General features: G+C 41.7%; 1 protein-coding gene across 9 annotated transcripts in view; it reads left to right on the forward strand.

Moving 5' to 3' along the window:
• The window catches only part of LOC121892375 (receptor tyrosine-protein kinase erbB-4-like), a 270,376-nt gene that overhangs the window by 216,278 nt on the left and 40,087 nt on the right, over positions 1-14,011 (forward strand). For 8 of the 9 annotated variants that reach the window (XR_006094399.1, XR_006094401.1, XR_006094400.1 and 5 more), the window contains one exon: positions 3,657-3,842. Coding sequence is in view for 6 of the 9 variants with exons in the window: in XM_042405408.1 (XP_042261342.1) it covers positions 3,657-3,842 (186 nt within the window). In the remaining 3 variants the exon portion in view is untranslated. The remainder of the gene's footprint in view (positions 1-3,656; positions 3,843-14,011) is intronic. The other variant, XM_042405403.1, reaches the window with a different exon arrangement.

Consider the following 14,011-nt stretch of genomic DNA (forward strand, 5'->3'; position numbering starts at 1 on the left):
CGTCCAAAATTTCCAGCTTCTCAGGGGAAATGATTTACTGCTTTTCTTTGTCTTATGTGACACTTTACAGATCAACTATTTCTTTGGCCAAATGTCTAAATGGCCTATATGTCAGAGATGTAAGAAAAAAAGTCTTTGAAATATATCAAACCTCCAAAACAAATGCCAACAAATGTCTAAATCTATTTTTAGATTAACATTATGGCTGAAAAAGCACATCTGCTCAGTCAAAGTCAAACAATAGTGAATTCTGACCTGCGAAACCATCACAGAAGTGAATGGTGACCAGAAATATCATGTGACGACACCTTAAACTTTATAGTTTACCATTTTCCCCGGTGGCCAACCACAGTATTGCAAGCAAAAAATCCCTTCTGAATGAATCCTAATTACTACTCTCAGTATTCTGAATTTGATGATTTATTATTTGTTATTAACTGTCAGTGGAGAAAAGCTTCTTTTTTTCTGTGTGGCATCATCCCAATGGAAGAGAGCCAAAGCAAACCAAAAAAGATCATGTTTTTATTTATTTTTTATTTTGTTGGCTTATATGTTGGATGAACAACTGTCATTGGAACGAATGGTGTCTTGGAGTCCAGTATCCACTTCTAACAGTACATCCATGATCTTTATGCATCAGCATTAGCTTATCACTGTGACAATGCTGTGCGAGTGACAGAATGACTAATGGCAATAGGGATCAATAAAGCCATACAATGCACATGGGATTGCCATGGTAACACTCATGAATGACTGTTACGGAAAAATGTGGTGATCCCGACTAAAATCATGTTATACATGACTGGTCGACTTCTAACCACGGTGCTGACTGGTGGAGTCAATACTTTTCATTTTTCCTCCATCTATATCCTTCTTTAGAGAGACCACCGATGCAACATGGCTGCCATTCCACCTTCTTTTTTCCTTTATGCCCATTTTTTTTCCTCTCTTCTCCTGTCCCCTACATCTTTCCCTCCACCTCCCTCCTCTCCTTTATCCTCTCTTACTCCCTCCCTGTTTCTCCCAGCGGGGGTCCAGAGCCAATATGCTCTGTCTGCCGGCTTGTTAAACAGCAATCTAAAGGCAGGCTCACGCCTCACCACTGGGAAACTAGCCACTGGAGTGCCAGCTCCAAACACACTCTGAAAATCCTCATATACACACACACACACACACATATAACCTAACACCACACACTTTACAGCAACAAAAGGCTCCCCAGGTGGCTGCGGACATGCATGTGAGAGATGCAGCGTGATTTGCTTGTGTTGGCAAATATGTGCATTTGAGTTGATTATTTGATATGTGAAATGCAAAGGCTTAATAATACACTAATTTAGTGTGTTTTGATGCGTACACACACTTCCACTTTCACACACACATGCTGGAACATGCACCAGTAACGCAGGGCTCTGCCAGTCTATCACCCAATGTGTGTGAGCAAGTGTGTGTGTGTATATGTGTGTGTGTGTGTGTGTGTGTGTGAGGGGAAGTGAGCAAGTGAGCTAGACGGGAAAGGAGGGTCAGCCGGCAGTAATGGAGGTCAGCGCTCAGGGAGATGAGAGAGAAACCAAAACACACCCCTATACACACACACACACACACACACACACACACACACACACAAACGTTTGCCCCGAGAGTGGAAAGCGAGAGCAAGAGTTTAGCCCGACATAGTTTACGACTCCCGGGTCTTTCGGGATCACAGAGTGAGTATAAAAGCGCTCTCTCCTTCTTTCTGTTACACACACACAGATGTCCTCCTTCACTCTTCCTCCCTCCCTTTTTCTTCCTCTCTTGATCCTGAGGTGTGAGATACGCCTGGTGTAGAGGTGGCTGGAGCTGTATAATGTCGAGCAGTTGGGGGAGCAGGGGGCCCGAGCAGGTGGTTTTATGAAGTAGAGATGTAGTGGCACTACTTTGGGCCGGGAGGCTGTGTTTAAATCAGGGCACTGATGGTGCCAAAAGCCTCTCTGTGGCCTATGGCCCCCCTCCTGTTTAGAATTAATCTACTCACACCCACACCACTGCCACTCTCCCTCTAAGCTCATTCTTTAGCATCTAAATTTAAAAAGGCACCTCATCTATCCATCAGCTGCCCCAGGGCCAAGCCTAGATATACACCTCTTCGACCATTTGCAGTATGCAGAGACAGAGAGTGCGTGTCCTTGAGTGTGTGAGTGTTTTAGAGAGCTGCCAAGAGAGTATGTCTACATGTGAGAGTGCGTGAATGAGAGAGAGAGAGAGCGAGAGAGCACAAGAGAGGCAACAGGAGATGAAGAGAGCAACTGAAGTGAGTGTTTTTAAGCAATGACACTGAGTGCAGCTTCTGCTCGGCCATAATGCATATACACGGCGGCCACAAGTATCAGCCCTTGCCATCATAGCACTCTATCACCACCACACATCCTTCTGCTTGCTCCGCAATAACAATTACACAGCGTTGAGTCCCAACTGTTCAAACCTCTACGTCCATCTGCTGTGGAAGGCGAAGAGAGAGATGAGAGCGAAGACAGAAAATGCATTTACATGCCAAATCAAACAGGAGAGAAAAATTAAAAGTAGCTTACGAAATCAAACACATAGTGGCTTTGTATTAGGGCGCACCAGGAGTTATTGAATATGCATCACCAACATGTAGGTGTTTTAATTGTGTTGGTGCAACATTTAAGAAGCTCTGTGTCTGATGCATATTAAAATATACATTAAAAAGACTGCATTTGTGCAACTTTGAAGAGGGTTTTCTGCAGGATTTTCTCTCTCAGCAAGAATACTCTGTGGACAGATGCTGCATGCAGATAAAGTCATCATCCCACGAGTCTTAATTTATGCATCTAACTCCACCTCCAGTTGGAAGTCTTTGGAACACAGTGCAGTATTATCAGTGGATAATAGATGCATGGACAGACACACTGAATTCTTCTTTTAAAAAAAGAAGCTAATACTTGAATAGAATATCTACAGCAAGGATACTATCACCTCTTCAGGCCTTTAAAAACAAAAAGGAAACTTTCTGGTTGAACTGCTCACAACTTGCATCCCAACAACAATCAACTAACCTGCTACATGCTACCATACTGTGACTTTTGGAAACCTTTAGTTTGGGTTTACCACCTCTTGCCAGCTTCTCAGTTCTTTGGAGGCTGGAGTTCTGCCTAGTGCCAAGTTGGAAAGTGCAGTTGGCAACCAGCACAGACTATGATAGCATAAGAAACCTGTCGACCAAGTGAACACAACCCCAAACACATGCTCCTGCAAGTCCAATTTGCCACCAAAATACACATACAGCTATGGAGACTCAAAACTACTTTATTGATTCTGTATTTATGCAGCAATGTTGGAGGTTTCCTTACTTGATTAAATACCAAGGGGCCATTAGATGAACTTCATATTCAGGCACATCAGCATTCAACCACAGTTGTCAAATCACTGATTTTCTGCTCTTAATAGAGTACCCAATGTGGTAGGTCTTCCAGTGAAATAGCATGGAAATGGGTATTCCTGAGAACAGTGTGAAGAAAATAAAATATGTCATACAGCAGAACTGTTTAATTTAGAATAAACAAAAGAGGAACTTACCATAACTCCTCTATTTCCATCCATGAAGTGCAACAGTCCTCTTAGTCCCTCTTTGTCTTTTCCCCCCTCTCACCCAGGAGGCCCTGATCATGGCCAGCATGGAGCACCCCCACCTAGTACGTCTGCTGGGCGTTTGCCTGAGCCCCACCATCCAGCTGGTCACCCAGCTCATGCCCCATGGCTGCCTCCTGGACTATGTGCACGAGCACAAGGACAACATCGGGTCACAGCTGCTGCTCAACTGGTGTGTCCAAATCGCCAAGGTAAGTGACTGCGATCAGGTTCAAAGAAGACGACATCTGGGAGTACAGCGGTTTTTCCTCTTTTTTTTCCCCCAAGCCTGCATTTGATGGATGATGCCAGGTCCAGCATCAACACAAACAGTTTTTTTTTTTTTTTTTTTTTGCAAAAACATGAGATTATGGCACATTCCAAATAATTATTTAAACAGCTTTCACTTCAGTTTTGAACTGCTGTCGCAAATGTCCCTGATCTGTATGACCTTTCAGTTTTTACTTACTCAGTTTTTCCGGTGTTGATTTTCAGGCTTAGTGGCATTGTATCAAGATCTATGCAAAATGTTTGGATGAGTCAGAGAACAGTGGTTGCATGTTTGAATGTGTGTCACTTTAAGAACGCATACAGAGCTTTTGGGTCTAGTGGTGTTGATTTTTTAGAATAAATCTCTTCAAGTTTGCCCCTAATTACCCTCACTGCTTGACATTACTTTCACAACCCTTCACAATGATACAATATACCAGCAAATAGGCTCAGTTTGCCTTGAACTCTGTCTTAGAAGCACCTCAACACGTATCATTCTTTCAGGAAATGAGTGCAAGAAATGAACAAATTAAAGGCTCATTCTCTGCTACCCAAACAAAATATGCACTCAAAAGCATTGAAGCAGCAGTAAGGCTTGAAATACTGTGTGTACTTTTGCTTACCCAAAGAACATTTGTGTTTTGTTTGCAAATTAAGTCGATGCAGCCAGACTGCTTGATAGTGTAACTGCTGGATAAGATTGAAGTTCTCTGGGTTGTAGCTCCGCGACGGCAGTAGGGTGCTTGGCTGCCATACCATGCTGTGCAGGCAGACATCTGCTGTGACACAGAGGTATCCCCCATCAGCTCTCGAAGCAATGGAAGCAAAAAAAATAATGATCTGACAAAAGGCTAATTTACTGCTGGCACTGATCAGCCGGATAGGATTTTAGATAAGACAAGACTGTATTTTTATACCAGAGCTGATTTTGTGCTATGCAAGTTTGCCAGTTTGCTAATGTGTATTCTTAAGATGTGTGCTTGTACCATGCCAAATATTCATGGAAAGTGCATGGACGGAGCATCTGTTCTGCTTTCCTGCGGGCCAAAATTCAAAACAAACAGAAAAATAGCAACATTAATAAAAATGGCCACATATCTCAATTAAAGATTAATAATTATCAGAATGTCACATATTTTTATTAACTAGTTCTGGCCTCTGCCACTGCAAAGATAGTCTTTTCAAATGCAGGGCCAATAGTCATCCATAAGGAGTCAACAGCTGCTCATAAGGCCTCAAATGAATCTTTTTCCTCTCTAATTCGACAGTTGCGTGATATAAGGTGTAGGGCTGCAACTAACAGTTATTTTCAGTATTGATTAATCTGTCGATTATTTCCTTGATTAATCTTTTAGTTGTTTGGTCATAAGATTGTGAAAAATGCCTATCACTCTTTCTCAAAGCCCTGGTGACGTCATTGAATGTCTTCTTTTGTCACAACCAACTGTCTTACACCCAAAGATTTTCAGTTTACTGTCATTGAAGATTAAAGAAACTAGAAAATATTCACATTTCAATTCACAATTCATTTAATAGTTGGCAACTAATCGATCAATCAACTAATCATTGCAGCTCTGGTGCTACATTTAGCTGTCTTTGATACTGATTGTCACTCAAATGTGTTGTCACGCTGATGTTGCTGTTAGCTTGCTTGCAGATTATTCTGCTACCACAAAAAAATACTGTCAACCTCTAAATTACATGTTCACAAATGAGTCACCGTGCATGAAATCCCCCTCACAGACCATTCTTCAGATCATTTCCTCTTTCTAAAGAAATCCTTTATGGTGGTTTATCAGTCAGACTATTGGAATTGATTTGTATTGGCCATCGTTAAGGGCGATATATCCTCTTGTTCCATTCATCCGAGTCTGTGATGAGAGCTTTGGTTTCGTAGGGTGAAGGGGGGGTCAGTGAGTGTGGGAGGGCTTAACCCTTTATTCCCCCATGATGGATGATCCCCAAGAGCTTGAGGAACAGGTTACTTAAGCAGGTACTTATTGCCATAATTGGATTCGATTTCACCTGTGGTGGTTGAGCAGTAAGTGTCAGTTTCTTAGCAGTTCTGTAAGTGAAGAAGAGCGAGGTAGAGGAATATTCACAACTGTCTTCATGCACTATAAATAGTTCAGTTCAGTAAATAGCATGAGTGTGATTAATGGCGATAACTGCAATTTACTTTTGTGACTTCTCGGCGTAGGTTGTGGATGAAGCTGCTTGATTGATTGATTGGAAATCATGGACTGATAATGAGTTTTTATTGAGTGAATTTGTGAATCAATCTAGTAGAATCAATATGGTTCCTCATGTTCCTATTAGCCTTGGAAAGACCTTTCCTTTTCATTATTGTTTTCATTTCTGTCAATAACACGTTAAGGCTATCTGAGTGCTAGTTAGACCCCCCGTCACCTGGGGCTTAACGACAGGTCATGGTTTATAAATTAAAAAGACACATCGCTAATGATAGCATGTGTGGTGTCAACATCATAGTAGTTGCTTCATTTGTTTCAGATTAGAGTGTCTATTTGAACTTCATTACTCAATATGAAACCCAGATTTGGTGCAAATATTAATTTATTAAAGTCAAAAGTTATTAAATAACTCATAATGTTGCTTTTTCATCCTCGTTCTATAAAAGAAAATCTTATTTCTAAAAAGAACAAGTGATTCTTGGTTTGAACTCAAGAGCTCTCTCATATTGACAGATAGCAATTCCAACAGCTCAGATGTTTGCCCTTGAAGGACACAGTTGTACAACTATGACTCATTGTGGTACATAATATTTACAGCAGCTAAATTCTACATTTACGAAGCTTATACATTTTCAGTTTTTGTTGACATTGTCAGAAAAGTAATAATTCTACTTTATGCTTATTATTGAGGTTGTAGCCGGTGGTGATGGTGTACTGGAGTGCATTATATTGAAAAGAAAAATTACAGAAAATTCAAATGTATAAGCTTTGTAAATGTAGAATTTATGGCAGAGCTGTTGTATTGGATTGCATTAGATTGCACAGGTGTTCTTAGTGAAGCGATGGACAAAATCCACGAGCTTCCTTTTGTGCAAAGATGTATTTAAAAGTTTATCTGAAGCTAATCTGAAGATTCAGCTGTACAAATTAGTCAAATCAAGTAAATATCCTTCAAAGTTACAGTCCTTTTAGTGCCAAAGTCCCTCTTTTTGCTACTTTACTTCCACTGCAGCTCAACAGGGAAACAATGTCCGAAGAAACACAAAGAGCAAAATTTGGTGCTGAGAAGACTGTAAATTTAGCAGATATCCACTTGATATGACTAACTCAGGCTGCTGAAGCCTCGTATAAGCTTCACATCAACTTTTAAATGCATTTTTGCACTGAATGACTGTGTGGACACACTGTGGATTTTGGCCCCCATCACTTACATTGAAAGTGCATTTGAAGGGGATCTTTTAATAGCCAGTATGAACAGGAGGAATGATTACAGCGAGGAAAACCTCTTTCACTGTTCATATGAACACCTGACTTGTTTTCTAGACCACACAATGTTAGCTCATGGAGTTAAAATACTCACAGCATTTAAGAAAAGTGGCTTGGTTATCTCAGTTGTATTAGACTCTCGGGTCTTCCTCGCAGGTCCTCCATCACTTGGCCAGAAAAAGACAGACATTCTTCGTTGAGTGTGTCCATGAGCGTTAACGTGTCTTTGCATTTATGTGTGTATTTTTTGTGTCTCTGTGTGTATCCGAGCACATGGCCGTGTGTGTTTGGGCACGTGAGCCGAATAAATAACTCTCTTCTCTGAGTGATCTTTGCGCTCTCAAGGTAATGATGGGGAACCTCTCCTCCAGGAGAAAGAGTATCCTTTGGAAGACACACAATTTTCTAGTGAAGGGGAGAATAATTTCCCTTCGGTCTTCAGTTAGCTTTGAAAAGAGTGTTGTTAAGGTAGAGGACAGGAGAGAGGAAGGTAGAGAAGGTATTAAACAACAGAGAGAGTGCAAAAAAAATCTTTATAGCACAGTGAAGGACACAAGAGATATGGACTAGACCAAGGATTAACTGTTTACTGTGTGGGGAACATATACAAAGTGGCTACCTTTATCAACAGCACCTTACAGTATCATGAGTACCGGCGGTGGCAGAAGTATTCAGGTTCTGTACTTTGACATTTTGGGGGAATTAGATGAAAAAAATTATACCACTCTCATAGACTTCACCACTGTCCAATATGATGCTGGAGCTAGCAGCTGGAAACAGTTAGCCCTGTCCGAAGGTAATAGAGTTCACCTGACCACCTGTTGAGCTCAATAATTGACACGTTATATCTTGTTTATTTAATCTGTGCAATATGATTTATTCATCTTTGCCTGCTTGTGTTTTCTCCAGCATGTTTCCGACACCAGCGGAGGTAGCTGATAGCAAAGACAATATCAAGCGAGTTGGGAAAAAAAAAAAAGGGGGGGGCTCAGCAATTTTAGCATTTCATTAAGAGTAGACTGTGAACACAGATAAACCCTCTGCACGCCTTGATCATCACTCTCCATCACAACATGAATCAAAAAGTGTAAACACTATTACTTTGGTGCTAATAATTCCAGTGCTTAGTCTCCAATTCAGCATTGAGATGAGGGAAACCTTCCCATCATATCTCTATGTCACAAAGTGAATGAAGGAATGTAAACACAGTTTGGGGTATATAATTGAAGCGCACCAGGGCCCGATAATGTTCAATACATCCATCTAGTGCGCTGAAGTAGAAGTATAATTCCACCTTAAAAAGTCAAATAAAGTACCCTAAAATTGTACTTGAATAAAATGTATAAATGTAATAATGTACTTACACAGAGAAATGATGCCAGCTGCAGAGAAACTCTCTGTTTCCCTTCTTTGCCATGATGTCGTGGCAATTTAACAAACTCCTCCACCCACCCACCCACCACCGCCACAACAACAGCACAAACACCAGCCGTATGTGGGCTCTGACCCGGGCAGGTGACCGCTGCGCCGCAAATTGATTGGCCGAGGCCTGTCGCCAGGCAGTGACTCTTCATCACTGAGTGTTTTGGGCATTGAGATAATGGCCCCCATTAATCTACAGCCACACTCAGGGCTGCCCCACTCCCACTGCCACACATGCACAAACAATGACTGACGCTTACACGAGCGCACACACACATGCTTTTACACACTCAATGCAGGACACACACAGAGGTCTCTTAGGATCGCTGTGAATGGCCTCTAATTTATTGGTCTAGATCCTTCCCATACTTTTCTTCTTTTCATTCCCTCCTCTTTACTGTCTTTTCTTTTTTTTTCTTTCCATTTCCTTTCCTCTCTTTCCTTTATTTCATTTGTTTCCTCTCCTTTCTTTTCCCTTCCTTGCCTCGCTTTTCCTCTTCTTCCCTGTTGTTCATTCCCTACCTCATCCTTCCCTTTTCCAAATCTGCCCATTTCTTATTCCATGGTGGTGCACGGGGTTAAAGGAGGTAAAGGTCTGCCCTACATCACCTTATTCGTCACCCAGGCCAGGCCAGGTCACATATCCTCAAGTGATCCCATGTGTGTTTGCATGTGTGTTTACTTGTAGAACACGAGAATCTTCGCGATGCATAAAAATGACCTGCCTGTCTCTCTCTGCATCTCCCTCTTGTCTCCGTCGTCTCTTTATCACAAATTAACTGATTTTCTCTCACTCTCTCACCCTCTCACGCCATATGCAGCATATTTTTTCATTAGGTTTTGGATTATTAATGGAATAATTAGGTTTGGGATGTATTTTAATGAAGAAATCAATCACTGAATTAAATATGGGATCAGAAGTGAGTGTATGTGGGGCTATGGGAGTCTTTTAATTTGGCTCCCCTCTCCTCTCTCCTTCTCTCTCCGTCTTCCTTTCACAGCCTCTCTCCTCAGGCTCAATATAATGAAAGTAGAATAGATTCAGCAAGTCGCTGTCCTGCTGTTGAAATGATTGGCTTTGGCACTGGAGCCCGGGCTGGACGAGGGTCTTGATTGGTTTTTGGAGGGATAGAGATGGGATGACTGTTGGACAGGGGGGGTTGGAGCTTGTATCTAGGCCAGTTTCATGCCTTCGGTCGGTGAACGGTGAGGGAGTAGAGAGATTCGATTAACATACCCACCGGCGCACTGGACGTGGTGGACTGACATCAGCAAAACATGCCCTGCAGGAAAACCCTCCAGTTAGAGTAGCACACTGCTGTCATGGTGGCTCTGGACAGTGTTTTACAGATTGACAGTGTTAATGATGGCACCGCACCTTAAATAATTTCTCAAAGGAAAGCTTGATGTTGTACTACACTGCTGTAAAATATGCATCAAAGCATGTGTGCACAAGTAATGGCATGATTGTTTAAATTTACAGTACATGCTTTCAGCTACTGTATGTGGATGGAAAACTAATCACATGCAGAGTCGAGTAAAACATCCCAATGCCATTATACACTCACTGGTCTTCTTTTTCTGGCCAAATCAGCAGTCATCTCCCCTCCACTGCTTAGTCAGGGGAAAGAAAAAGTAAAATCTCTGGACTTTTAAATTTGGCTCCTGATCTTTGGCTATCACTCCCCCCCTATATGTGTGTATTCATGTGCGGTTGTGTACGGTCAAAGTATGTGTGTTAGATTTGCATCCTGCAGTGGCTCCCTGGGGATCCCTCCCCCCCCCACACACGGCAGGAGATGTAATCTGGTCAAGCTTAGTGTGGAGCCCTGTGTGTCATTCACTTCCTGGCAAACACTGCTCTGTGCTGAGCAAACACATCACACCTGTGTTACATGGGGCGGAGCAGGTGAACCCAAGTGCAGATATACAGAGGCAAGGAAGACAGGGACACGGTAGGATGAATTTATGTAGGCTGGGGCAAGGGGAGCAGGTCTGGAGCGGAATCCGTGGAAGCTGGGTATAGCGGGGGTCAAGGGCAGGGTAGCCGGGCTGACGAGACAAGGGACAGGAGACGGAGCCCGGAGACAGAGCAGACAGGACTGCGGGGAACTGAAGACAGGGACGGGAGCCAGAGCAGGATGGGACTGCAGGGAACTAGGAGACAGCGTCAAGCTAGGGAAGACAGGCAACAACAAGATAGCTGATAGACGCAGGCAAAAAAAACGTCTTGGAGCGTAGACTGACTGATGCAGAGGCTATGATCTGGCAGGGCTGAGTATAAGTAGAGGTCTTGATTATAGAGCAGGCTGCAGCTGGTGGGGCTTTGCTCTGACTCCAGCACACCTGTCTCCACTCACACACACACACACACACACAGGGAGAGAGAGGGGGGAGAGAGAGCCACTGGGGAAGTGGCAACAGGTAGGGAGACACAGGGCCGAGGCAGGAATCGTGACAGCCTGTATTCATTAGCCACGCCTCAACACTTCTTCCTCCTCCTGCTCTATCTCTTTCCTTCCCTCCCTCCCCCATTACATATCCTTCATCTTTCCCTCCCTCCCCCAGTCTTTGCTTGCACTTTTGTGTCTATCATGTCATCGCATCTCATTTGGAGGAGCGTCTCAATGGACTCTAGCAATGTAGGCACAGATGTGTTATTTAGACATTTACAATTCTGCTGAAATTGCCCTAATTTTATTTTCTTTTTCCTCCCGTGACACCAGATCTGCTTATAAAAAGGCAAAAACCTTGATAGAGTTTCATTTTTTTTTCAATAGGGATGCTGACCATGTTGAACACAAGGACATGTACTCCTGAGATTATTGATCAAAACCTTAAAACAGCTAATTTGTACATATTTCTGATTAAATTTTTTACTTTTAGCTGTACAAATAACATACATTCTCACTGATACTAAGTGAACATTCAAATAGGATTTTGTCAGCTTATTTACAGCACATGACACTATCAATAGTGGTCTTTCACTTATCATAATATTGGCATCCACTCAGTCAAAGCACGTGCTCACATATCTGCAGCCAAAATGTGTTTTCACTGAGCAGAGGTGAGATTTTGATGATCATTGCTCTGCTATGATATGAGATCTTGGTTATATGCTTAAATATAAATCAGATGTCACTATAAATTCAGAATTGAGCAGTGGGCTTTTCTATGTGAGCATCACTTCGATTTCGCTCTTCATGCTACTTGTTGCACCCCAAGGACTTTTTCTTCATTCCCCTGACACATTATTCTTCGTTTTTGTTGCCTCATACATCTCAGCCGCCTCTCTCTTTATCCCTCACTGAAAACATAATAGCCAACTGCCTTGCAAGGCCTCCTACAGATGCACCTTGGGCATGCTCAGAAAAAAAGAAGATACTCATCAAGCATCCTAGAAGAGCCAGGCCTACATGCATTATGCTTGTAGTAATTATTGTGTATTTTTTACATATGAAAGACTTCACTTAAAAATTCTGTAAATATCTTGCATTAATTTTCCCTCTAAATATTTAAAAAGAGACATACATATTTAAACATGCAGCCTCCATAAGAAATAACAGGTGTCATATAGTGCATATTATTTTAAAACAACATGCTGCAGTTCAGAGAGCAGATATCAGCCCTTGTTTCTGTCCTGCGTGTATAAATAAAAGGTGCTATGGTGGGAGCAATTAACTATAGAGTGATGAAAACATTCTGCTATGCGCTGAAAGGCAATTACGGTTATGAACTGAAGAGTAACATGACTCCTGTCAGCAATGTCCATTTAAATTCCTGTTAACAGCTGATGAGCAAACAGGATGCAGCCCAGGGGGGGTGAAACGTGTTTTTCTATTTATTGTGGATATGTTGAACATATATAGAGAGATGGAAGTGACTCGGAGTAGATCTGTACCGTACTGTAGTTTCATCATACGGATGGATACGAATTTATGAGAGCGTTACACATTACACAGCAATTTAGTTCAAATTATAATCTTAAATATGTAAAGTCATCTCAGATGTTTCTTGGGTTCAGTTTCCAAGCTGACATCCATAAAGCTTTGAGTCTCATGGATCAAATTTCATTTTAGTCGTAAAACTTATAGCAATTTATAATTTTTATGACTTAAAATCAACAGAAGCTGTTTTGTTGCTGCAATAAAAAGCAACACCATCACCAGCATCAAAGTTCATTCTTGACCTTGGAAGTAGTGGTATGAAAAAACAATCCCTACTGAAGGACGAGTTTGACATGAAAGCTTTTTTTGCCCATGTCTCTTTTAACAATTCGGCATCAAATTTCATTCTTGGCTGTGGAAATACTGTGGTAGTTTGACAAAACAATCTCAACTCAATGTCCACTCCCTGGCTTTTTCTGAAGCTTTTTTTTTATTGTTGTTTCCCCAATTTTTTGTGCTTAAAAGATAAGTTAACATAGACAAGAAGTCCTAAAATTGCTGCTGTCCATATGGATGAAACCGGAACAGCTCCACTCCAAACTCCACTCACTGATGTAGACCATGCGATATGGTTGAAATAGTTTAAAAGTTTTTTTTGTCACTTGCCTCCCCCAAAACATACCTAAACCCAAATCAAATTACCTACGGGTTACAAAAGGATTTGATGATTATTCAGATATGATAAAATGCCATCAAACTCCAACTGTAGCTTCAGTGTGAAGGGCAATTTTTCTTTAAAATCCTTTCATTATCTACACAGAGGGAGTTGGATATTATACTTTTTGTGCACACAAACTGGCTGAAAAAGATGGTAATGGCAAGCAATGATGATATACAGTATGTGAATGATTGATATGTGTACAGCCCATATACATTCAATTTCTTTTATTCCAGTTTTTATTTTCTACTAAAACACATTATACTAAGTTATAGTGAATTTAATACTGTCAGCAGGCTATACGGTTGTGATCCATGTTCAGCACTTCATTTCCCTGGGGCTTCATTATAATGCAGTCCCACAATTCTTTGCATCTCAGAGCTTGTCGGGGAGCACATCACGTCGTGATTACCAAACAGTGCAACCCATAATGCTATCCTACATCATAAAAAAAACAAAAAAAAACAACTAATGTGCACCTTGAGCAGTTTTCCCTTCCTCCAACGCAAACATATTCACAAATTCTTACACACACACGTGTGCAGACTGGTCCCCAGGAGTACGTAGGTGTCCCTGCTGATGCAACAAAATGAGGAAACGGGGCAGAGGGAGACCAAGGAGGAAGA

Source organism: Thunnus maccoyii, chromosome 24 (genome assembly GCF_910596095.1).
Source record: "Thunnus maccoyii chromosome 24, fThuMac1.1, whole genome shotgun sequence".
NCBI classification, from domain to species: Eukaryota; Metazoa; Chordata; class Actinopteri; order Scombriformes; family Scombridae; genus Thunnus; species Thunnus maccoyii.